The 24511-nt window shown below is 48.2% G+C and overlaps 1 protein-coding gene across 1 annotated transcript; it reads right to left on the reverse strand.

Annotated features, from left to right (window-relative positions):
* Window positions 1-3027: 3027 nt before the first annotated feature.
* On the reverse strand, window positions 3028-4508 carry NOG (noggin). The gene has a single exon (XM_033089132.1). The coding sequence runs from the start codon at window positions 3971-3973 to the stop codon at window positions 3275-3277; it is 699 nt and encodes a 232-aa protein (XP_032945023.1). The 5' UTR covers window positions 3974-4508; the 3' UTR covers window positions 3028-3274.
* Between the last annotated feature and the right edge of the window lie 20003 nt (window positions 4509-24511).

Raw genomic sequence — 24511 nt, forward strand, 5'->3', positions numbered from 1 at the left:
GTTTTTGCAATTTTTTTTTTACCCTTTTAAACCGCAATTACTTTTGCACCAACTTAATAGTTATAAATCTCCATCCTGGGAAGGTGTGGTCCCCAGCAGCTGCATAAATTCATAGACACAGGCTGTGAGAGCCTCAGAAGACATCAAAATCCATTTTCCTCCTTACAGGAGATAGGCACTAGGTGACCGCAGAGGACAGTTTTCTTGCCTCTCTGCCCTGAGCTCTCCACTCCTTTCCGCGTTGATGCTATTATTAGTATTATCAACATTAATAATAATGGAGACCTAACCGGCTGTGCATTAGTCACAATGTTCCAGGAGCCAGCACCTCCTTGGCTCTCTTCTGGGACTGCCTGGGTCCTGCTGGTTCCTCTCTCCGCGTTGGGGAGCGGCTCCAGGTCTGCCCTTCTGAGTCTGTCTGTCCGGTAGTCTGTCTATTGCCAGTCACGTCTGCAGCCGGGTCCTCCAAGCTCACACCGGCTCCAGCTCTGAAAGCCGAGAAGCTGGCCGGCTGCGAGCGGGTTTTCCAAGTGGGCAGGGGTGGGGAGGAGGGGCGCGGGCGGGCGGGCGGAGGGAGGAGGGGGCGTCGCGAAGGGGAAGACCTCGCATTGTAATCCAATGACATTGCCAACGTGGGGGTGGGGGCGCTGGCCTCGGCGCGCTCTCCGAGTTTTGGCTGCCCGCCCAGCTGGGAATAACTCTCTTCGCATAATTCGCGTGTTTACCAGGCATGAAAATTCTTGCTTTCGCCCCCCAAGCCCCCTCCCCTCCCCTCTCCCCACCACCTCCGCCCCTCGCAAGTGAAACTCTGTCTAAAAAAATATTGGCCCGGGGCACAGAAAGTTTTGCATAAATTCATAAGTGATGAATGGCTGATTTTAACGTTATTTGGGTATTTGTCAGACCTTAACAAATATACATGGGGACGGCGGTTCATAAACTTAAACATCTCAATATCCCCTTTCTTCTGGAAATAAATTACGTTTGTTTGCCCGGCTTGGAGTCTTAAGGTAGCCGACATTAGGAATATTTTAAAAGCCATCATCCATCGAGCATGTCTCCCAGGCGCCAGGAAGATTAAATGAAAGAATCATAAGATGGAGGTCTTTAACTTTTAATCCTTTTACAATGAAGCCTCAGATAGTCGCGGGGGCAGGGTGCCCTCTCTGGGGGGAATCATGCCGTTATTCCTCGGCTCTCAGTTAATGAATACCCTAACGTCTGTCCCACGGCTGACGGAGGCAGCTCCGGGGAGGGGTTCGGGCTCCTGGGCCAGGCTATTGAAATGAGGAGCCACCGAGGCTGTGTCGGGAGGGAAGAAAGCGCCCGGCTGGAGGGACAGGGCGGGCGGGGCCGGGGGCACTGAGACCGCGCTGGGGACCCGGCGCAGGTTTGAAATAATTAGCATAGATTCGCCGGGACTCCGAACTGGGGGGAGGAGGGGGGCGGCGGGGAGGAGAGGGACACCAGGAGGGAGGCGCGGGGAGGTGGCAGGGGGAAGAGGAGGTAGCAAAGGAGAGCGACTTTGGAGTCCAAGATAAATAAAGAGAGCGCTGAGCAGTGTCAGGAAGCGGGCCCACGTGGAGCCGCGCGGATGGGCGCCACCACGGACGGAGGCAGAGCGACGCACGCGAGTCGAGCGCCCGCCCCAAGAAGTTGGCTTTTTAAGGGGTGGGGTGGGGTGATGTTTTGCACGTCCCTTTAAAGGATAACACGTCGTTTGCCCCTATCTAACCCCAAAGCTCAAAGATCCGGAATTTGTTTTCTCCTCTCTTCCCCCCCCCAAGTGGAGTAAGTGTCCAGTGCAGGGGGCGCACCCCATTCCTCACGGCACATCCCAGTGGTGCAGTTTTTCAACCAAACTAGGACCCCTCCGAAACCTTGACCCTCAGAGTCCTCTTTAGGTCCTGCAGGAGGAGGGAGGTGAGTGTCAAATCTCCCAGCTACCCCAGCCATTCCGGCTGAAGGCCTGAGATTTCGGGGGCTCCGCCGACCCGTAAGATCCCGGAGGCTGTGAAGACTGATTCCCAGGGATCGCCTCAACTCACACCACCGTAGCTTTCTGGCGTGCAAAGGGTTAACATGGGCTGGATATTGGGGTGGGGGTGCGAGGCGGGAGGGGTGGCGGGATCTGGGTGGGCGCGCTCTGATCTCCCTCCCCCCTATTCCTCGGGGGTCAAGTTTCAGCGGCACTCCGCCCCCAGGGTAGGTGTGAAAGACACGTGTCCCCATTGTGAAGGGCCTGTCAGGCAGGACAAAGCAGCCGCCCACCCTTCCCCCCCGCCCCTTGGCCCAGCCTGGGGTCAGCTCCAGGGGGCCGGCTGGGTGTCGAGGTCAGGACAGGCCCGAGCTTTGGTGACATAAGGAGAAAAGGCTGGGAGACTGGGCGGAGGCCACGTGATGCTCAAATGAGGGGTTTGACAATACTCCCCCCCCACACACACACCATGAAAAACTGAGTGGTCACTTCCATCACACCAGAAGAGGGGATGAGCCCCTTCTCCCAACAGGCGTAGTAAGCACAGCTGCACCCCCTACCCGCTGCTCCCCGCCCCCCGCCCCCCCATCAATCACCAACACAGAGAATCGCAGTGTCGAGCGCAGTCGATTTTAGTGGTTTTCTTTAATCCTGCTCTGCACTTCTTTCTCATTTACTACACGGGATATTATAAAGAATAAATAGCAGATACTCTTAATTTACAATGATTAGTCATTCCATTTGTTCTCTATATTTACAATAACTGTAAAATAACATTGAACTCTATAGCTTCTTCGAGGTCCAAGGAAAACCAAAACACTTTCCGAAGAATGGAAAATAGCTTTTAAAAAGTCCTTCTACAAAAGTTCTCTCCTCTCTTTGTACTTTAAGAAAAAATAACTTTCCCCCCCTGCTTCGCCACGCGAAGGGCACTGGAATATAAATAGCAGGTTAACATTATTAGCAACAACCAGAATAAGTCTCTCTTTTCTCTGTTCTTTTTTTTTCTTTTGCTTATTTTTTTTAAAAATACAGTAGAAGCCGGTAACTTTTAACGTATAATACTGACCTTTTAATAAGTAAATTAAAACTGGGACCGTATATACACACACATATACATTCCTACACAGTTAAACAGTGCATTACATGAACCAGAAAGCTAGGTCTCTGTAGCCAGAAAAAAAAAAAGTTCATTGAATCCCCTCGCGAGAGGGTGGTGGAACTGTTTGGAGACGGTGCGGGGGGCATCAGTGGGGGTTGATCAAGTGTTCGGGTGCGGGCAGGGGGCCCCGAGTTCTAGCATGAGCACTTGCACTCGGAAATGATGGGGTACTGGATGGGAATCCAGCCGCAGCGCTGGCCCCCGCGCCGTTGACAGCGCCACCGCAGCACCGTGAGGTGCACAGACTTGGAGGGCTTGCACACCATGCCCTCGGGCACGGAGCACGAGCGCTTACTGAAGCAGCTGCCCACCTTCACGTAGCGCGGCCAAAAGCGGCTGCCCAGGTCGTTCCACGCGTACAGCACTGGGCAGAAGGTCTGCGACCACAGCCACATCTGTAACTTCCTCCGCAGCTTCTTGCTCAGGCGCTGCTTCTTGCCCGGGGCCAAGCCCTCGGAGAACTCCAGCCCTTTGATCTCGCTCGGCATGGCCCCCGACGGCCGCTGCCGCAGCAGCTGGTCCAGCTCCGCCAGGTCCTCTGCGCCCCCGGCCGCCCCCCCGCCTCCGCCGGGCCGGTCCTCGGGGGGCGAGGTGGCCATGAAGCCCGGGTCGTAGTGGCCCCCGAGTAGCGAGCGCAGGAGCGTCTCGTTCAGATCCTTCTCCTTGGGGTCAAAGATAGGGTCCGGGTGTTCGATGAGGTCCACCAGGGGCAGGTTGTCGCTGGGAGCCGGGCGGATGTGGAGATAGTGCTGGCCGCCGGCCGGTGCCGCCCGCAGCCCCAGGACCACCACCAGGGCGTAGAGGGTGACCCCTAGGCTGGGGCAGCGCTCCATGCCTCCGGCGCGCGCCCGGGGCTGCTGCTTCGTCCCGCGTCCCCGGAGGAGAGCACGCCGAGCCCGCGGCGCCGCCGCGCTCCCCCGTCTCTCCGGCGGCCGCTCACCCGAGGCTGGGCAGGCGCAGGGCCGGCAGCATGAGTCGCCGGGAGAGCCCTTCGCTCAGCGCCGGCTCCCACCGGGCGGAAAAAAGGCACACAAGTTGGCCGCAACTCCTCTCCCGGGTCTATTCGGGAAGGCGGCCGCGGCGGGGCATCCGAAATTACTCCAGGGCGACCGCGGGCGCGAGGGGCGCCGGCTCCTCGCTGCTTTCCCGGGCCGGCGGCGGTGCAGGGCGCGTGGACGAGCTGCTCTCCCCTCCTCCTCCTCCTGCTGCTCCTGGTCCTGCCGCTCTGTGCAGCGCTGCTGGTCGAGCCGGTCCTAGGGGCACTTCCCTCCGCCTGGTCGGGGCTCCGCGGCCGGCTCTGCCCGGCGGACTCCAGCGGCGGCGGCGGCGGCGGCGGCGGCGGCGGCGGCGTCCGCGCACGTTGGCACCGGTTTGTCTGTCTCGCAGGGTCCAAGCCTTTAAATTTCCTGCACTTTCAGCTCCATCACCATGGAAACCACTGACTCTCTCGGCATTGCCCCCTCCCCCTTCTTCCCCCCCAACAACAACCCCACCCCCCACTTCTCCACCCCCGAGGAGCTGGAGCGGCACAGGCTCCGGGGGAAGCCTCTTGCACTCGCCGCGGAGGCGGCGGCGGCGGCTTCGGCAGCGCCCAGGGCTGTGCCCCGCCGGACCCAGATGCCCCGGGAAGCCGACAGTCCGGCTGCCCGCCGGAGCTCACAGGCGGCGGCGGCGGCGGCGGCGGCGGTGGCGGCGGCGGTGGCGCTTGGCAGGTCTCCGCGCAATTTTCTCTCTCCCCCACCACCCACCCCCCTTCTCCTCCTCCTGTAAAATGCACCGCCCCCCTCCTTTCTCCTGGAGCAATGCAACTGGGGCTCTAGGCGCCCCGCCAGGGCCAGTCCTGGGGAAAGCTCGCGGCCGCGCTGGAGCCGGCCTGGAGGGTGCAGGGCCGGTTCTGGGGGGTGCTCGCGGTGGTGCGGGGAGGGTTTCTCACTAGCTGGGTGCTTTGCACTGGGAGGGGAGGTGCTGGGGGCTCGTTTCTCCGTGCAGTTCGGTGTAAGGAATTTCTCCGTGTGCATGGAGCTTTTTCCCCGGGCGCGTCTCGCTTTCCTCTCTCCCGGGCTCGGGCTAAGTCCCCTCCCCCCAGCGCGCGCTCGCGCGCGCGCGCGCGCGTACACACACACACACACACACACACACACACACACACACACACACACACTTTGCGCTGGGGACTCCAGGAGCCGCAGTGTTGCGCAGCGTGATGTAATTCCTAGGAAGCACTGCTGCCCGTCTGTTACCCGGGCCCACGAGAGGGGTCCGCTCCTCACCCTCCTCTTCTCCCTTGGCCAGGTCCTGCACCCTGAGTGGCGGAGCCGCAGGGGCGCGTCCCACTCGCCTGTGGCTCTCCTATTCCGCTGGGCTCCGCGCGGCCGCCGATCGTCTCCCTGGGGGCGGCGCGCCCTCTTCTGGCCCGCGGCAAATCCTGCACCTGGCACTGGCGGGGGCGGCCCAGCGCGGTGGGTTTGTCTGCTGTCCACTCTGATCAGCTCAGTTTCTGCTTCTGTGCCCGTGCGTGTGTCTGTGTGTGTGTCCGTGTCCGTGTGTGTGAGTGCGTGTGTTTCCATGTCCGTGTGTGTCTGTGTGTACGCCCGCGCGCTGACGAGTCCATTCTGGTTCCGCTGTTCTATTGAATCTCTTCAAACACTCGAAACTTCCTGAGATTCCTCCCCAAACCCCTCAAAAGTCAGGAGAATAGTACTGCACCTACTGCCTTCACTAAATTGGTTTCACTGGGCAAGAGTTGTAGACCAGAAAATTAAAAGATAAATTGACCTGAATCCTGGTTGTGCTTCGCCCTGATAGAACTTTGCTAACCTTGGACAAATCATTTTTGTGGCATCATATACCTCACTTTCTGCATTAGTGACAAAACTACATTACTATTTCAGTCCTTCCTTTCTATGATTCTAAATAAACCTGAGTGATGTTTTCTCTTCCAGAAGCAGTTTCTCTCTGACAGGACATGGATATTGAAATGACACTTCTTGTTAATTTTCCCTGGGATGAAGAACTGAATCTAAGCTTCAAAACTCAAAGTCAGTTTTCTTTGTAGTGGATGTGATTGGATTCTGGAAAAAGCTGGAAAAGAAACTTGGAGTGGATGACTTAAGTATTCACCAGCATTCCATGGAGTGGAGTTAGGTCTCATTGTGACAGCCTAAATCACTCTACTTCCTTTTCCCAAAGATCTGTTTTTTCCTTTCAACCTGTGCTGCCCCGCATTCTCCTCCTAAGTTTATCATCTGTCTATGGAAGACAAGACATTGTTTCACTAGACAGTCGTTCTGCAAAACCTCAGCAGTTGGGAAGTTTGGCCAGTTTCAGCTGAAAACATTTTCTTAAACTTCCAAGTCTAGATAGTATCTAGAATTAGACTATTAAGGTGCTGCCTAAAAGGAAATCTTGCTTTGATGAAAATAAGAGCAACCCATTGGTTGTTTGAATTGAGTTGATTCTGAAATAATGTGTGACTGCAACCTGGAACGTAGTAGGCTTAAACAATACTTCATTGTTTTTGATGTGCTTTAGGGGGCTTGGCACTAGTTTATTTTCTTAGGAAGATTAAATGTTCCAGAGCAATTTTGTCACTGCTGTGGATTAACTAAGAAAATAATTTTTCAGTAAAGAGTTCAAAGGCTAAACTCTAGCCCAGCCCTCCTGAGATGGTAGGTTCTAATTAGTGACATTTTATTGTGCTGTTCTTTAGTCCATCAATCTCTTCTCCTCTCCTTCAAATCACCTATTTTTGTTTGAAAACCAACCCAGGTCCTTCAGCCCTTTGTTTAGGCTGGGTAGATTTGACTGAAGTGCAGAAAAGTTCCCTCGGGAATGAAATACAAACCATATTAGACAATGGATTGGGTGACCTGTTTGTAGAGTATCAACTGGGTGAAGACCATGGAGAAAAACACAAAGGAGAAAGAACTCACTGTGGATGGCCACCTTCCAAGACTTTCGTAGTCCCGTTAAGGGGACTCTGATAGGCATATAAAGAAAACATCAAAAGAGCATGGAAAGAAATCTATCAATTCCCATAACAGGGTAGACTAGTCTATTACAACCTTTGAAAAACCTGTGGCCTTGTTTGAGAAATATTAGTTTCATGCTATGTTTTGAATGTTGTTTGAAATTTTATAATACATTATGATGACCACCCCCTACCCCAAAAAAGTCAAAACAATTACAATATACATAAGCTATACTATTTTCAAATTACACTTACCCTTCTTCACTGTGAGGTTCTGAAATGGCCCATCTGGGGAACATGCAGTCAGTCCCCCCACTCCACTCCCACACACTTAGGTACTAAGTGAATCTGGGGATGCTGTTAGCAGAGACTAAGCAGTATTAATACTAATGAATACTAACACTAATATTAATCCTAATCCTTATGCTAACACTACTGGTGGAGCTGAGCTTTACCTGGGCTTGATGAAGAAAAGGATATGTTTATCTGAGTAGGGAGGGCAGGAGATTTGAAACGTGCAATCTGAGTCTGCATGAAGAGGGGAAGCACGCTGCATCAAGGATAATCCAAAGATCTGGGGTGTGGGGAATGGAGGAAGAAATGTCACAAATGGAGAAACTCAACAGAAAGGCAGCCTCTGGACCAGGGGAATCTCGGTTGCAATTCTGGCCCTGCCACTCCACCAGCTGGGCTCCCTGCTTCACTTGGGCATCTTAACTCCAGACTTCCATTTCCTCGTCTGTAAAATGGGGATAACACACACCTCTCGGAACTATGCTACGTAGATAAAGGAGGTAGGGAATGTCTAGCTCAGTACAGTACCCAGGGCAGAATATAGAGCGGGCAGTAGCCTTTCAACAAATGTTAGTTCTTCGGGGAACCCCACTGCTCTCAATTGACGAAATACTCAGGTTTGAGCCAAAGAGGCTTGAAGCGGCTGGATGCTATTGAAATCAACTCCAACACCTGTGGATCAGCTTTCTGCCCACTCAGTGTGTGCAACTAAGCTACTCTCCACCACTCCTGGCCATCAGGAGTTTGGGGGCAGGGAACCCGAATTTTGGGGGGCCTCAAAGTGGACCCGTCTCAATGCTTCTGTGGTCCTATTGAAGAGAGAGCTTGACATACAGGACAAAGAGGGTTGTATTTCTTCAAAAGGAAGCTGTGGGATGGGAGATGAGCCAAGGGAAGGATGGCTTTCTGATCAGGCCCACACTGTGGGGAGTGTTTGGACTTGAGTGCAGATTGGCTAGGGACATTGGCCTTGGCAGCCTGTGTAGGAAGAGTCTAGTGAATGAGACAAGTGTAGGTCCATTCTTGGCTGTCCGCATCCCAAGATTTCTGTCCCTGCAAAATGTTCTGGGCAAGGAAAATTGAAGCAGTCCTCTGAACAACTGCTTCGGCAACTCCAGGTCAAGGCAAGAGGAACGTGAGGGTGCTTTTATGCATCTTTTCTTATTTCCAGCTGATCCTAAGAACAATTCTAAGAATAATTTAAAAACCCTCTTTCTTTTTTTGGCTCTGGAAACATGAACCTGAGGCAGCTGTGGGTGATGTACAAAGGACATGGGGCTTGATGTTGGAAAACCTGCAATCTGCCAGCTATGTGACCTTGGGTGAGTCCCTTTACCTCTCTGGGGCTCCCCTGACATTGAGAGTTCAGGGGACCAGGAGGCACCATGATAGAGAAGACGTGACAGCTGACATCTTTTAGGCCCAACATCATCCGAAGCATATGAAAATCATCACCTGATTCTGACTGTCACTCTGGTCCCATAAATGTTCAATTTGATGGGATTTAGTGAGACCCAAATGGCATTTTTGGACTTGACCCAACTTAGCGAAGTGAGGAAAGTCAGCCATGAAGCTTGTCGCTTTCCTCTCCTGAGTGGTGGAAGAATGGGAGAGTAGAGGTAGCTCCCAAGGCCAGAGGGTGATGGACTCCCCATGGCCTGCTGGGGGCCGGGGGAACCCTGGCCGGGTCAGGACTCACAGCCAGCCTAGAGGCCAGTTCAGCTTCACAATACATTCTAATTTTTTGTGTCCAGTTGGTGAGGAGATTCTAGTTAGAACAGTGAGGTTCTAACTAGCATAGGCATTGTTTGGGGGTGGGGATAGGAGGAGAGAAAGAAGGGAGAAGGAGAGGGAGATAACTCCAAATCTTGGGCTCAGAAGGGAAAATAAGTAAATAAATGTGAAATACATTTCTAGGAATATAGAGACAAAGCTAAAGGCCAAAGGAGGAGAGGCGCTGGTTCCAGCTCCCACAGCCTCTTCCCTTCACCAGTCTGTCTCCTTCTCTGCCTGCGACCCCCTTCCCACCAGGCTCCATGCTGGGGAAGGGGAGACAACGCTGGAGCCCGGTGGCTCATTCATCTCCTGATAAACTGTTTATCTGAGTTTTAACGAGGGCGCCTCTCTTCCCGCCCTGGAGACAGAAGCTTCCTCATGTTTAGCCTGCCCTGATGTGGGGGGCCTGGCGGTGGGTGGGGGCGACGCCAGCATGGCAAGCGTCTGCCCTTTCGGAGCTTGCACACGCTGCCGCCGCTGTGCTTTGCCCTCCTCTCTCTCTGTCCCACGTGATTTTTCCTCCCCTGGGGTCTGGGGCTAGGATGGACTTAAGGTTTTCCTCTGAAAAGGAAATCTTTTTGCAGTCTCTCTCTCTCTCTCTCTCTCTCTCTCTCTCTCTCTCTCTCTCTCTCTCTCTCTCTCACACACACACACACACACACACACACACACAGGTTCTAAATAAATTTAACAGCCAAACAAAATTTGGTTTAGAGTTGGGGACTATGTGATCCAGTATTTCAAAAGGGAATTGAATGGAATGACGCAGCTACAGTATTGGTAGCGTGTGGAAAGGTTCTCCTCAGTGATCGGGTTTGTTCTGTGAAAAGACAACTGTCACCAAATGAATAGAAATGTAAACCCTACATGCTCCAAGACCTACTTCCCACCTCCCCCATTCACCCTTATGGATTCACAGAAGCACCCACTTGTACAGATACTGATGCATTTGTTGACCAGCTCACCGTCCTTCCACCACAACACATACAGGAACAGTGCATACAAACACACCGGAGTGCACACCCATGCACACACACACATTCCCTATACTTTCCCCCACACACTGTTGCCCTTCTGCCCCTGCCCCTGTCACTTGGGCTATAAAGGTTTCTGGAGACAGTCCCCCTTAGCTACCTGCCACGAGGAATTTACACATCACCTCCTCCACCCCACCCCCAACCTCACAAGCACCCATCTCAACCTAGGCTCCCACTTCCCCCACATCCTTTCATACTGCTGCCTCAGCTAGATGTTTATTGAGATAATATGGTCTAGTCTCCCTTATCCTCTCAAAGACCCAAGATAACAAGGAGATAGGAGCGCAATGGAGTGAAAAATGAAGTGGAAAACCACTCCTATTTCAAGTGGTTGGGGTGATTTACAGGTTCCTGCTACTGAATCCCCCAAATGCCACATTCTCCCATCTCTGAATTTTTTTCTTAGCCCCTAACTCGGTCTCCTCCCCATCCAACTATTAGCGCAGCCAGCCGTGGAAATGATTCATTGTGACCACCTACTATGCTCCATCAGTCTCACTCATCCATCTATTCACCAGGCATGCACCCTGATTCCAGATACTCTGCTTGCCAAGTAATAGATGCAGTCCCTTTCCTTGAGGAGCTCAAAGATTATTGGGGGAAAAAGGGAAAATAAATAAAATATTACAATTCAGGATGTCAGTTGCCATGATGAGGCATAGGACTTTTGGGGAAGGATGGGGGATCCAAGAAAGCACCCCGAGGAAATTCCATGTCCAAGTTGGGTTCGGAAAGACCACTAAGAAGTCACAGGCTAGAGGGATGAGGAGGGGGCACTGGCTGGATCATATTTTGGGCAGTGGCAGGGACCAGGGACAAAATCCAAGTACTGGAGACAATATGGCAGTGCTGTGTTGGGGCTTGAGGATTAGAGGCTGGAAGACCAGGGGCCTTGTACGGTGGGGCATCAAGGGTTTGAAGGAGTTTGAAATAAAATTTGAACTTAGACTTGAGTTTAGAAGTACTTGAAAGAAACCTTGGAAACCATATTAATATGGCGATTGTAGGTCCTAAATTTCCACGACAGCCCCTATTAAAAAACCCAAACAAACTTGATTCTGATTGAAATCTAGGCTGCTCAGTCCTAGATCCCTTGTTTTTAATCTCTATGTGGGAATTATTTTATATGCATGGAAAAATTCCTAAAAATATGTTTACAAATCATTCATTGTAACATCCCTAAAGAAGGGGATACATGCATGGGGTGAGCAGGGGAGGGTAACTCACTTCTTACTTTATAGTATCTTTATATACATTTACTTTAAAAAACCAAAAAACAGAACAGAGTGCGCAATCGTTGTATTTAAGGGAAAGATCAATGATGGATTAAAATCTGGGAATTTAGACAAAATGACTTGCCCCAAAGTAACTATCAGTCATTGGTAAAGCTGGAAGTTGTATGTGTTGAAAAGAGTTTTGAAGCTAGCACCAGGCTGAGGGGCAGGACCGCGTTGTGTTCTTAGGTCATCTTTGTTTCAGGTTTAGTTAAATGGTTCAGCGCTCATGTACGATGGTAAAGTGAGAGAGAAGCCCGTGTGAGAAGCTTTTGTGTGCAGGGGCGTGTGTTTGTGCACCCTCATGTAAGCATGTGACAGACACTGTTTCATCTCCTGTCTCAGGCATCTACAGAGAAATCAGATTTCTTTCAAAATAAAGCGATACTCTTGTCAAAATCCACCACTGGTCTGAGAAACAAAACTGAAACGCACCAAGAACCAATCTCATGCTTGATCAAAACTGCAGTCCGCAAGGAGTTTGGGGTGCGGGCTGGGTACTGGAAGCACATCACCTAAGTTAAGGGTTTGGAGGACCGGGTCCCCAAAGGAGTACAAAAAGGGCTTTCTCTCCCACTTTCCAGTTTTAGAAACAAGAATGCAAGTTCAACACATGCTGGTAATTTACCACCTGCCTTACAAACGTTATCTTATCTACATTGTACATGAGGAGCTTCTGGAGTAGGGACAACTATCTCCCCATTTTATAGATAGGGAAATTGAGGCCCAGGGAGGCAGGCAACTTCCCAAGGCCGTATTCTTTGACTCAAGGATCATCTCAGGAGGCAGGGCAGGACTTCTTAGCTCAGAGCTGTAGGATCAGAGGGCTTCTTAAGGCACTAATGTTCATTGGTGTATTACTGTTCTCTTGATCTAAATCCTTATTTGACTTATGTCAGATGTCATCGGTACCAGCAGGCTAGGGAGACTTACTTTTGGCAACCTGGTCAAGTCAGGGAGAGAGTTCATTTCATCTTCCCCTCCCCCACCAGGCTCAGGGTCCCACCCGCCATAATGGAGCATGACTGTAGTAAAACGAGGCTTTTGATCAAGCTTCTTCACATCACTTTCAAGACAAACAATGTCTCTGAAACCCCCAACTGTTTTTATTTTTCTTATAGCTAAGGTTTCACATAGTGCCTTTAACCCAGCTTCATTAAAAAATGCCCTCAATTAAGAAAAAAAAATCACGGCATTTCATTACAGTAATTCACAAAACATACCTATGGAAAATGAAAGAGAGGCTTCAAAGTTATACAAACAACCTCCTTAAATTTCTAAAAGGGGTTCCGCAGATGAAACAAATTTCATCAGTTTCTATAAAGAAAAAAGGTAATTTTCACAATAAACAAAGGATGTTGATCCTGTATGAAATAAATTAAAAATAAATAAAAATAAAAATAAAAGGGGTTCCTACATTCCCCCTAACCCATCAGCCACAGCAATTTTCTAGTCTTTGGCATAGTAAATTCAGTAAATGTATTAGTTAAAATACAAATAAAAGTAAATAAAACAGTGGCTAGTTCTTCACCGGCATGAGTTCTAAATAGGATTTTTCTAAGGTATGATTCCTTATTTATAGGATTTTAGTAAAAAAATAGTAAATTATTTGTATCCATATAAATTAGAAAAAAAGTATTTTCCACCCATGGTTGAGAAAATGGATAAGTTTAGAGCTGAGCCCAATGTTTGGGCCCCTGGGTCTCCTCCCCACAAAATGAATCCAGCACACTACAATTTCAGACAAGTGTTTCTTTCCTCACACAAAGGCTTAACCACATTAACTAGTTAATGTAAAGCTTGATTAAACTCGCAAAGATAATCCCTAAAATGCTGGGAGAAGGGCCCTTGAAATGCCTGGAGGTGGCAGGGAGGGGACAGGCCCGTAATGAGGCAAGGTTGTGGTTCCAACCTCATTTTCACTTTGCATTGTTTCAAAAGTGAATTACTGGGGCAGTTCAGCAAAATACATTGAGAAAAATGTAAAGCTGCCTCCCTCACCTCCTGGAGGATTTGAGTCACCACAGATGAGCCTTTAAATGTAGTAAGAGACATCGTAATTATCATGCCACGGGGGTAAGAAAATCCTGGCAGATCACATTTGATAGAACTCTGCCTTCCTTTCAAGCCTTGGCCCAAGAGGATAAGCAGCTACATCAGAGACTAAATGTTTATGGTTCAGGCTTCTTCAACAGTATGAATGTTTACTTCTGAGGTAGTCCTATTGTTCCGTGTGTGATTCCAATATGCTTCTTCTAAATTTTTTGACAGCCAGGGAAGCCTTGTGGGGGCACTTGTTCTCTCTTTGGGACTACAGGGCCCAGTGATTGGTGATAGGATGGTGTTTGGTGAGATCTCTAACTTGTCCCGGATAGCAGTTCTTCATCCTCTAGCTTTTAGGGTCCTAAGTGAGGTGCTCATCCTGGCCTGCCCAAGGCAAGATGGCTTCCTGCTGAAGTGCACTAAAGTGCCCCTCAAAATTCTCCCCAAATCTTAGTATTCCTGAAGAAGAAACAGGCTAAAATAAGCTTGTATACAGAAAGGGAATTATTCATTATACAATTGTTTAAAGGATTCTTCTGGCTACTCTCAAGAGAAAGTTAGGACATTGGATTCCTTTTCCAATCTGACCACAATCTACCTTTCCCCATCACCTCTTTCCACTCTGCTGTTCACCTTATATTTAGCTTGTCTACAACTCCTGGGCGGTCTCTACACACAGCCTGCATTCCTGACTTTTATATGTTCTGTGTACTTGCTTTCTCTCTTTTGCAAAATCATTTGCAACCTTCTAGATTCTGCATAAATATTGCCTCTTCCATTCTTGATTCCCTCTGGATGGACTTAGTTGCTCCTTCCCTCAGCAACATTCTATACTTGCCTCTAGTTTACTTGCATTCAGAATGCATCAGACCATCTTGCATTCTAGGCAGTTGTCTGCCTTGACTGCTAGACAGCGAGCTCTTTATGTGAGTTCATCTCTGTATTCCCAGGGCTTACCATTGAGTTTGGTATATAGTAGGTGCCTAGTGAATGAATGGATTCCTGAAACTGTTTCATTGCTTTTGGAGACCATAATGGATCCTGGTAATGGGTGGAAGGAAATCATGTTGGTGAAAACTATGCCCATTTCTTAGTTAACGCAGCAAATCCAAATGGTAATAGCATATAGTGTCTGATCTTTTTTTAGAAATCAGATCCCTCCTGAGTATCTGGAAAATAAAAAGACCAATTGGACTGAAACAGGTGCTTTACTATTTAAACTGGTACACACCAATGACTTCCCATGCTGCACTGGACACGGCCTGCTTGTTGTACCAACACCCTCAGCAGGCTGAATCCTCACAAATTAGCAGCTCAGTATTTTGAGGTCCACTGTCTTTGGCAGTGGAAGCAAGCCAGGGCAGGGGAGGGGGTGAGGAGTGGTTGGCTCTGTCCCAGGAAGCTGTAGCTTGGGGTGGGGGTCGGGGAACAGTTGAATGATCCCAGCTCATTCTAGGGAGGCACAGCTGCTGTGATATGTCAGGCTAAACTCAGCCCAGGCCCTTGGAAAGAAAGATGGTGGAGTCCCCACCCCCATTCCCGAGACCCCAGGACCCAATCCTTGTTGGAACTCTTTTCTCTCCCTTTTACCCTATTGCTCCCAGTCTCTGCTGTCTTCCTGGAAAGGTGGTTTCAGAGGCTGTTTCTAAAAGGGCTGAAGAGCACTAATCTTTCTGTAGACTAGGCTCCTGTTGGTGTCCAGTTCCTCTTTGTGTAGCCAAAGAGTCTTGCACACCATCTGGCACAGTCAGCACTCCCTGGGGGTGGCTGGATCAGTGGCTAGGTTCACTGTCAACACCGACGAGGTGTGCAACTCCCTAAACATCCTTTAGGTCCTCTAAGCGGTCATTCTGCAGCCACCATTGTCCAGATAACCAGGTCAAAGTTGCCCCTCTGGGTATTCTTTTCCTAGCCGGAGTGACGCAGCCCGCTGCAAGAGCTTCTCAGGGGCAGCTCGACATCACTGGGGTTCTGTCCACCTGGCACCAAGGGCAACGCTTTGAAGAAGAAATGGATTAAGGTATTGGATTACCGTTTCAGTAGCCAGGCTCAGGGCCTGAGCTGAATGTTCTCCCCCAAGGAGGGTGACTTGGCAGGACAGTTCAGGCTTCCCGCCCTGCTGCCTCGCTTTCTTCCTGTCTCCACTGCCCTCTGGGCAGGGGGATGGAGGGCCTAAGGGAGACCCTCACCCCCCATGACTTAAATCAACATTTTCGTAAAGGGTAAATGTCTCATTGTATCCTTCCGCACTTGTTCTGTCCCATCCCGCGGCAGTGTGAAGATGTGGGGATTATGAGTGAGTGACAGCTGGATAGAGGCCAGAGCTCAATAAGAAAATTGATGTTACCCTCTTTCTTCTCTTCTTCCTCCTGCTTACGGATTACTGAGTTCTTGCTGTAAGACCAGCACCGTGCATTATATTTGTTATCTCATTTAGTCCTCAGAACATCTCAGTTTATAAGCAAGGACACGAAAACTCAGGGAGGCCAAGTGACTCGACCAAGGTCGCCCAAATAGAAAGTGGCATAGCTGTGGTTTAACTCTCTGCCTAACCTCAAAGCTTGTGGTCTATTCTTGATGGCTTCCTGTTGTTTCATCTGGGATTCTGCTTCTGGTGTGCCTTATACAGCTTACAAATATAGAAGGTGGTGGAGGGGAGAGACACAAAAGTAGAATTCAATGTGACTCACAAAATACTAGTATAAGTTATTAATAGTGGTAAAGCTTACAATGAGTAGGAATTATAAACACCAAGAATATGGAGAAATTGGAACCCTTATGCAATACTGGTGGGAACGCAAAATAATGCAGCTGCTGTACAAAACGTATGGCAGTTCCTTAAAAAATTAAAAATGGAATTACCATATGATCCAGCTCTCCCATCTCTGTGTATATACCCAGAAGAGCTGAAAGCAGAGACTCAGGCAGATATTTGTGTACCCATGTTCATAGCAGCATTATTCACAGTAGTCAGAAGGTGGAAACAATGCAAGTGTTCAGCACCAGACGAATGGATAAGCAAAATGTGCTGAATACACATATTCAATGGAATATCACTCCGCCTTAAAGCAGAAGGAAATTCAAGCATATGTTACAACATGGATGAACCTGGAGGGCATTGTGCTAAGTGAAGTAAGCCAGTCACAAAAGGACAAATATTATATGATTTCCACTTAAATGAGGTACATAAAGTAATCAAATTCATAGAGACAGGAAGTGGCATGGCGGATGCCGCAGGGGACAGGAAGGGGGAATGAGGAGTTAATGTTTGATGGGTACAGAGTTTCAGTTTGGGAAGATGAAAAAGGTTCTGGAGATGGATGGTGGTGACGGTGGCACAACAGTGGAAATGTACTTAATGCCATTGAACTGTATGTATATTTACAAGTGGTTAAAATGGTAATTTTTAGCTCCTTCATATTTTACAACAGTAAAAAAAGAAAAAATCTTAGGTGTCCAGGGAGGGAGGAGTAAAACAACGTTACACACAGCCCTCCTCATGTGCCATCTTTCCCTGACTTGGTCACCATCAGTGGATGTCACACACAGAGTGAAGTGAGAAGCGCCCGTTCCCTGGGGACTCAGCTGGCAGCTTTCTTGACCCAGGTAGGCTAGTGGCTCTGTGCAAAGCAAACTTCTCCATCCTCTCTTCTGTCGCTTAGCAAGCACTGGACGCTTTCAGGCTGGGAGGAAGTTCATCTGAAAATAAAAGCAGTCCTTCAAGGGTCCCCATGGCTTGAAAGACTCCCTTCCTGGTCGTCTCTGAGGCTGAACCATGACTGCAGCCAGCCCCGTGGGTATAGTAATAGCCCTGTCAGCCAAGGCCAATCTGCCGACCTCAGAATCCCAAATTAGCACCTGGCCCTTCGATAGGGCAACTTTGGTTTAAAGTTTAAGTGAAACCTTGACAGTTCTAGGGACTGGAAGGGAGGCCCAGGGCTGCTCTCATAGGATGCTCTTTCTTCAGAGGAATGCGATGGTGTGTACCGTGCGGTGTCTGTAGTCAATTCCTACAACTGCAATTAGGGCCTTTCAATGGAGGTGTCAGCCACATTCAAAGTCTGACCGGTCTCACCCATGAAATTCATAATGGGATAAAAGTTCCATTCCGGGACTGACAACTTCAAATGGAATTTGGTGTAATCTTTTATTTATTTACAGGGTTGTGGGAATGGGGGCTGGGGGCGGTGAAAATCCCATCTCACCCGGCCCTCCCCCTTCCCCCTCCTCTGACCAAGCTTCCAAGGATAAAAATGAGGGTTGGGATTACATTTGGAGGGAAGCAAGGCTATATTTAAATATGCTTTGGAAAGTGTGGCTCCATGTCTGAGGCAGTCAGTCCAGAGCGACAGCTTGGTCCAGCCTGGCCTGGGACATTCCAAAGAATCATATGGAGACCTTGTGCTAATTGGTTCCAACTTACCAGTTGCGTTTTCTGTGTACCAGGCCAGGTCTGAATGCTCCCTGCTCTCTGAGAGAAGCAACGCACTGGATTTACTCCAGGAGCCAAAGAAGCCTTCCATACTTTGCTTGCTTTTTCACGGATGACGATGGCTGTTTAATTAATTCTCGAATGCCCCTTCTTTTTAACCTAAGCTTACCCAAGTCATTATTCCATTAGCTGCCTCTTGGTAGATCTTTCAGTAAGCTCAGTGCATCTTATTCACACAAAAGCAGAGGCTTTTTGCGGTATGATGTGAGCCAGGAGAGCCAGTGGTGGGGGTTGGGGCGGGGGACGGATTTATTTGTAATTACAGTAGAGTTCTCGCTCCCAACCGGTCCCACCGTTCTGCCCATTCACAGACTCCGGCCAGGGCTGGCGCCAAGGTCTCCAAGTTGCCCTGTGTTTATGTCATTGAGACGAGGACAATATTTCAGTGTGGAGCCAAGCCACAGGGATCCACTCTATAAAACCCTCACTAAAAATAGACGCTCCAACCCCTGCCCAGCCCCCTCCCCGCCTCCACGACTCCCCCACGCCTGCCCCCAGCGCTCCAGCACCCAGCTTCAATTCGCAGGGAGACAGGCGTGCCAAATCGGCCGAATCTCGCAGCTCCAGGGGCCCAGCGAGCTCCTCTCTTCCTCAGGAGTTTTAAAGCAGAATAAAAGGCGTCAATTAGCAGCCTTTAGAGCTGACAGGGCAATTAAAGCTAAATTGCAAGACAGAGGGAGAGCTAGAAGAAGGAGAAGAAGGGGTGTCTCAAACTGGGGGGGCGGGGGAGGGGAGAGAGAGAGAGAAGAGAGAGAGAGAGAGAGAGAGAGAGAGAGAGAGAGAGAGAGAGAGAGAGAGAGAGAGAGAGAGATTTCAAATGTATTTTTGGTGACAGCTGCATTTTTGAGGAGGGTGAGCCTCTCAAACTACAACTGGCTGTTTGGATATACTTTCACTTGTGAAGTGATATTTTCAGTGAACACTGATACGCTCAGTTTATTGCACTTTTCATGTTAGATCTGAGCTGCTTGGGAAAATTAAAACAAACAAAGCAAAAAGATCTTGTCTTTACAAACTCTCCCAACTGGCCTGGGTCCCAGTACACCCTTTTCTTTGCAGGGTGAATTAGATGCAACATGAAATTGTGAGGGTAGATACATGGGTGGGTGGGGCCACCGCAATATTCAGGGATGAATCATGTTTCGGGGCTCCCTCCCAGAGCTTAGAGCTGATGACTTGGTCATAACACCTTTGCATACTTTCTGTTGTCAGCCCAGGACCCCAAAGATATAAAGCTATTGGGAAGCAGATTTTTTTTTTTTAAATCCCTGAGTGACCTTGTGTCACAATTAGGCTTTGGTTGGGGATTTGGGAGGGCCTGAGACTGTCTTATGCAGATGGGACTTGTAACAAGGGCAGTATTGATTTTGATTCTTTGTTGCAACACACCAATTCAGGGGAATGGATTCAAGGGGTGCTGTGCATCCAGATGGGTACAAGCGAGAACCACAACATAATCAGAGAAGTGAGCCCAGGGAAGCTAAGTGCTTCATCAACACCTTCACAGGCATCCTGTCCTCCCCTGGACCCTGAGCCATGGAGGAAATAGTAACTACGGTTCTTGAGAGAATGCTCTCAAAGTCACCCTTGCTTTGCTGAACCTCAAATTTCAGTCTCTCATCCTCTCACTATAATCCTGGTCTCTTTATCCTCTCTTACTCATTAAGAAGAGTGACCATTTCTACAACACCTACCCTGCTTCCGGCATTGTGTTAAGGGCTTCCCATGCACAGAATGTGAGTGAGGTGCTATTATTGTGCCCATTTTATGTAAGAGGAAACTGAGGCCAAGAGAGCTTCAGTAACTAGTTCAAGCTCATCCAGTTATTGAGTGGTGAAGTTGGGATTGGAACCAGACCTAAGTCTAAAGACTGAGCTCTTAATCCTTGTGATATATAAGTCCTATACAGGGTTCCCGTGAATCTTTGGGAAAACTCGTTAACTTGAAATCAGTGTTCATTTGGATGGGCTGAGCTTTGAAGCCCTTAGTAATGGGAATTGCTCTTCCTAGTACACGGGTGATACTGCAAGGACAAAGTTCCGCATGTTTAGAATCAGCAGTTTTCAGCTAAAGGGACCTGAGAGTGACATTTAATTGGGGGGGGGGGTGTCTTAAACTAGGGTCCAAGGCTCTTAGATTTGTGAGAACCTACTTTCAGGAGCTTATTGACATTATATATTTGAGACAGTATCTAGCTCAAGCCACACTATTTACTTTTCAGCAAGGTGAGAGGCCAAAGAAGGTCACACAGTTAGTTACGGCAGGTGAAGTCAGAACCAGGATGACATCTCTCCAGAACTATTTCTGCTAACCAGTAGAATTTTCTAGCACTGGATTTATAGGTCTACGTGCACAGCTTGATTGAAGCCCTTTACAGCAAGTGCTGATTCTAGGGGCTTTAATATTTGATGAGTGAATATGTAAAACCAATTTAGGAGTGGTTGCAGGTAGGTAAACACTTGATACGGTAATTACAGACCAGTGTTACCTGCACTCAGGAGTATTAATGTGTGGCCGCAGTTCAGTCTCCTAATCTCAATTGCTTAAATCAAATAAAATCGCCTTTCTGTTTATATCCTAAGTTCTCCATTTATTCCACAGTCAGTAATTTTTTACAGAATATGGGCTAGGCACTCTTCCACATTGTAAACAAAACAGACTAATTCCCCACTCCCCTCCCTACTAACCTGCTCTGTAAGATATTGCTATGCCATATTGCTATGCAATTCGGATTTGGTCTGATGAGGTTTGGATGGTGTGAGGCCCAGTTTAGTTTCTCCAATTTGGAGGCAACTACTGCATCTAACTTTTGGGTTTCTTTTTTTTCTTATTTCCTTCTATTATGCCTAAATGAATGTGTTTCTGTTTCACCTTTGATTTTTTTTTCAATTGAAAAATTATAAGATAATACATTATAAGAAAATAAAATAATGCAGAAGTATTAGAAGTAAAAATATGAAAGTCTCCCCATCTCATCTTAGAGTGGTCAGTATTAATGTTTGATGGTATATATTCTTCCCCTATGGTATATATGTACAATAGTCATACAATATATAATATACACATATATACAACAAGCAGAGGGTACAGAACTGGGGCAATTCATTCAAGGGGGCAGGATAGCCATACTTGTAATTTTGTCATCTGCACTGTCCACGTGTTTTATAGGCCTCTTAGAATATCATTAAGAACAGATATTTCAAGATAGAATTTTTTTTAAGATAGAATTTTAATAACATTCAGAAAATCAAAGTCAAGGGCAGTACCTCCTAGCCCTCTGTTTGCCTCTCACCTTCCCCAAAATCACAGGCCCAGGGTAGCCTGGGCCTCTATTTGTGGCCCAAAGGATGATGGGCCTCCATGGAGTTATTAGCTTTTTTCTATTCTTTTCCTTGTTTTTGCTTTTTTTTTTTTTAAACTAAAGTGTTTGATCTTTTTATATTCATGCTATATGTGTTCATGGCAGTACAAACAGAATAGTTAATTCTTTGTAATGGCTGCGTGCTTTTCCAGAGCATGAAGGTATCATGATTTAAAATAAAAATAAAAAGAGTTTGCCTAATAAGGAGCATTTTGGTTTTCTCCACTTTTTTTTTTTGGTTATTATAGACAAAGCTACAGTGGAACAGCTTTGATACATATCATCTGCTCACTCATGTGAATATTTTTTTTAGGATAGATTTCTAGAAATGAATTGTTGGACCTAATGCTTTGTGCATTATAATTTTTTTTTAATTACCTTACTTTTTTTAAAAAATTTTTATTTATTTTAAGTGTGTTTTTCCAGGACCGGTCAACTCCAAGTCAAGTAGTTGTTTCAATCTAGTTGTGGAGGGTGCAGCTCACAGTGGCCCATGTGGGGATCGAACCGGCAACCTTGTTGCTAAGAGCACTGCGCTCTAAACAGCTGAGCTAACCGGCCACCCCTGTGCGTTATAATTTTGATGCTGCTAATTTCCCTTAAAAAATGCTCCAATTTGTACACCAAACCAGAATACTGCCATTTACCCAAATGCCCACATTACAATGGACATTTTTTGCTACTTATGAAGCTAACGGCAGGAGTTGATCAGTGGAATGGGATCAGTGACAGATCCACCAGTGGCATGGGAAAGACAAAACCAAGACTGCCCTAAGAATTCAGCTTTTGTTAGGTCTCCATTAAACAACCACTTCCAGCAAAACTAGAGCTGAGATCATAACGTTACACATGGTGATTTCTCACCCTTAAGGAGACACTTCAAAGAAGACGTCCTTGGCCTTTGACAGGTAGGTGGTAGCCTTCTTCAGGAGAAAGCGCACTGGACTGACAAGAAGGGATTAGAAGAATGGCTCCTACCTAATTTTTGCCACTTACTAGCTATATCACCTGGAGCAGTTCACTACCTAGAAGTCCGTGAACCTCTTGACCTGCCTAGCAGGATCACATCATATACTCTTCAAACCTCGTGGGGTTGCTGTGAAGAAAACATGTCCCAGTGTTGTATGGAAAAGTGTTTTGTAAAAGGTGTGTCATTTTGATATCTGCAGATTCAATGGATCTCTGTAGGGAAGACTATTTCTTCGATGCAGATACAGAGAGCAGCTTGCAAAGTATTTAAGTCTATGCATGGATATTAAGTGGCAACAGAAAAAGGCCCTGCTGAGTGCTTTGGGACACAGGGTCTTGGATTGAGTATCTAAACTATGCTTCTTTGGGCTTCAGAGAAGCTTTTGAGGAATGTGATGAATAGTGATGGAGCTTCTGGGGATGCTTTGTGAGGCATCCTGTCCCCGTGGATGGGGGCAGGATGACAGAATGGTGTGTTATTACCCAAGACTATTAGGATAATTTTGTATCTACTGGACTTGGTACAGAGTAGGAGCTTAAGACATAAAGAGTGAATGCATGAATAGTGCTCACACTTACGACCCAACAGCTTGAGTGTCTTCTCTGACCTTGAGTTGGCCACCACACGCCGGCCCCTTACATACTGCTCTCTGATTTAATGACATGATGCGTGCCAATGCCTCCCATTCTGTGACTGACTTACGGGAGGTGCACAGTTAATACTTCCGTTTTGCTCCTTCCACGCTCTGTGTCCTGGCCGTCCCTTCATGGCATAGCTCATTTCCCACCCCATCCCCCACTTTTAAAAATATTTGGCAGAGAGGATAATTATACGTCATCATTGTAGACACAACCGTGTTCCAGTTTTAACTTTGCCACACACAAGTTGTGATATTGGACAAAGTGCTTAACCGAGCTCAGCCTCAGTCTCCCCATCTGTACAACAGAGATACTAGTAACTGTCCCAGAACTCTTGTAAGGTTTAGATGCAATCACGATGCAGGATGTGCTCTGAATGCTGATGACCGAACACAAAGAGGCCTTTTGGGTCACTGTCCTTGACACTTTTGTCGTCGACTGTTCATGACAACAACAACTGACATTTTGGAATGTTCCTGCTTTCAAACCCCTGTACCTTTAATTCCATTCTTTCTTTTTTTTTTTTTTTAATTTATTGGGGTGACAATTGTTAGTAAAATTACATAGATTTCAGGTGTGCAATTCTGTATCACATCATCTATAAATCCCACTGTGTGTTCACCACCCAGAGTCAGTTCTCCTTCCATCACCATATATTTGATCCCCCTGACCCTCATCTCCCACCCCCCGCCCCCCTCACCCCCCTTACCCTCTTTTAATTCCATTCTTATAAGATGTCATGAAACTATCGCAGAGAGGGGAAGTAGCTTCCCCAACGACCCACGCTAGCAGTGGCGGAGCTAGGTTTCTGCACCAGGCTGAATCCCTCAGGCTGATTCCCTTGTGCTTTCCTGACTTGGCTCCTGTTCTGGCGCCAGAGGCCCACCAGCCTTTGTCTAGTTCTAAAGCAAATGGAACCCTTCATCTCGGTCGGTATGAGAAGACCTATCCTTCTTGCTGGCCCTAATCATGCTGCTTTCTACCTGGATTCTTTCCTTCAAGCCCTAGGAAGACCAGGAAGCTGGAAGGGTAGGAGGCCCTTAAGTTAACAAAGAGTAAGGGCTGATCCCAAGTGAGCCTATCGTTTTGAATTCTGTGATGGGAGATGATCTCATGAGGGAGCAGGTCCCTGGGGGGAAGAGTGAGGTTAAAGAAAGCCAGACTAGGAATGACCTCTGGACACTCGCCTCTCTCTCCTGGCCTCCATCCATCACTGCTCCTTTCTCCGGTCTCCAGTCTCCTGGGGGATGGCTGTCTCCTCCTTTCTTTTTCTTTAGAATCGGGGAAGATGACTCAAACACTGCCTTAGGACACCAAAGGCATCCACAAATTGGTCCCAATCCCAGCTAATGAGGAAGGCAAGAGAGGAGACTGGCAGGCTGTGTCCTGTGGCTTTGGGCTGCAAGAGGAGGGGAGAAGGCCGCAGCCAGCTAGGCCCTCCTCTGACCCCACACAGCTCTGAGGCCCACTGCCTCCTGCCCTGGGCTTGTGGATCAGGCTTTTCTAAAATTTCTTC

Source organism: Rhinolophus ferrumequinum, chromosome 21 (genome assembly GCF_004115265.2).
Source record: "Rhinolophus ferrumequinum isolate MPI-CBG mRhiFer1 chromosome 21, mRhiFer1_v1.p, whole genome shotgun sequence".
Lineage (NCBI taxonomy): Eukaryota > Metazoa > Chordata > Mammalia > Chiroptera > Rhinolophidae > Rhinolophus > Rhinolophus ferrumequinum.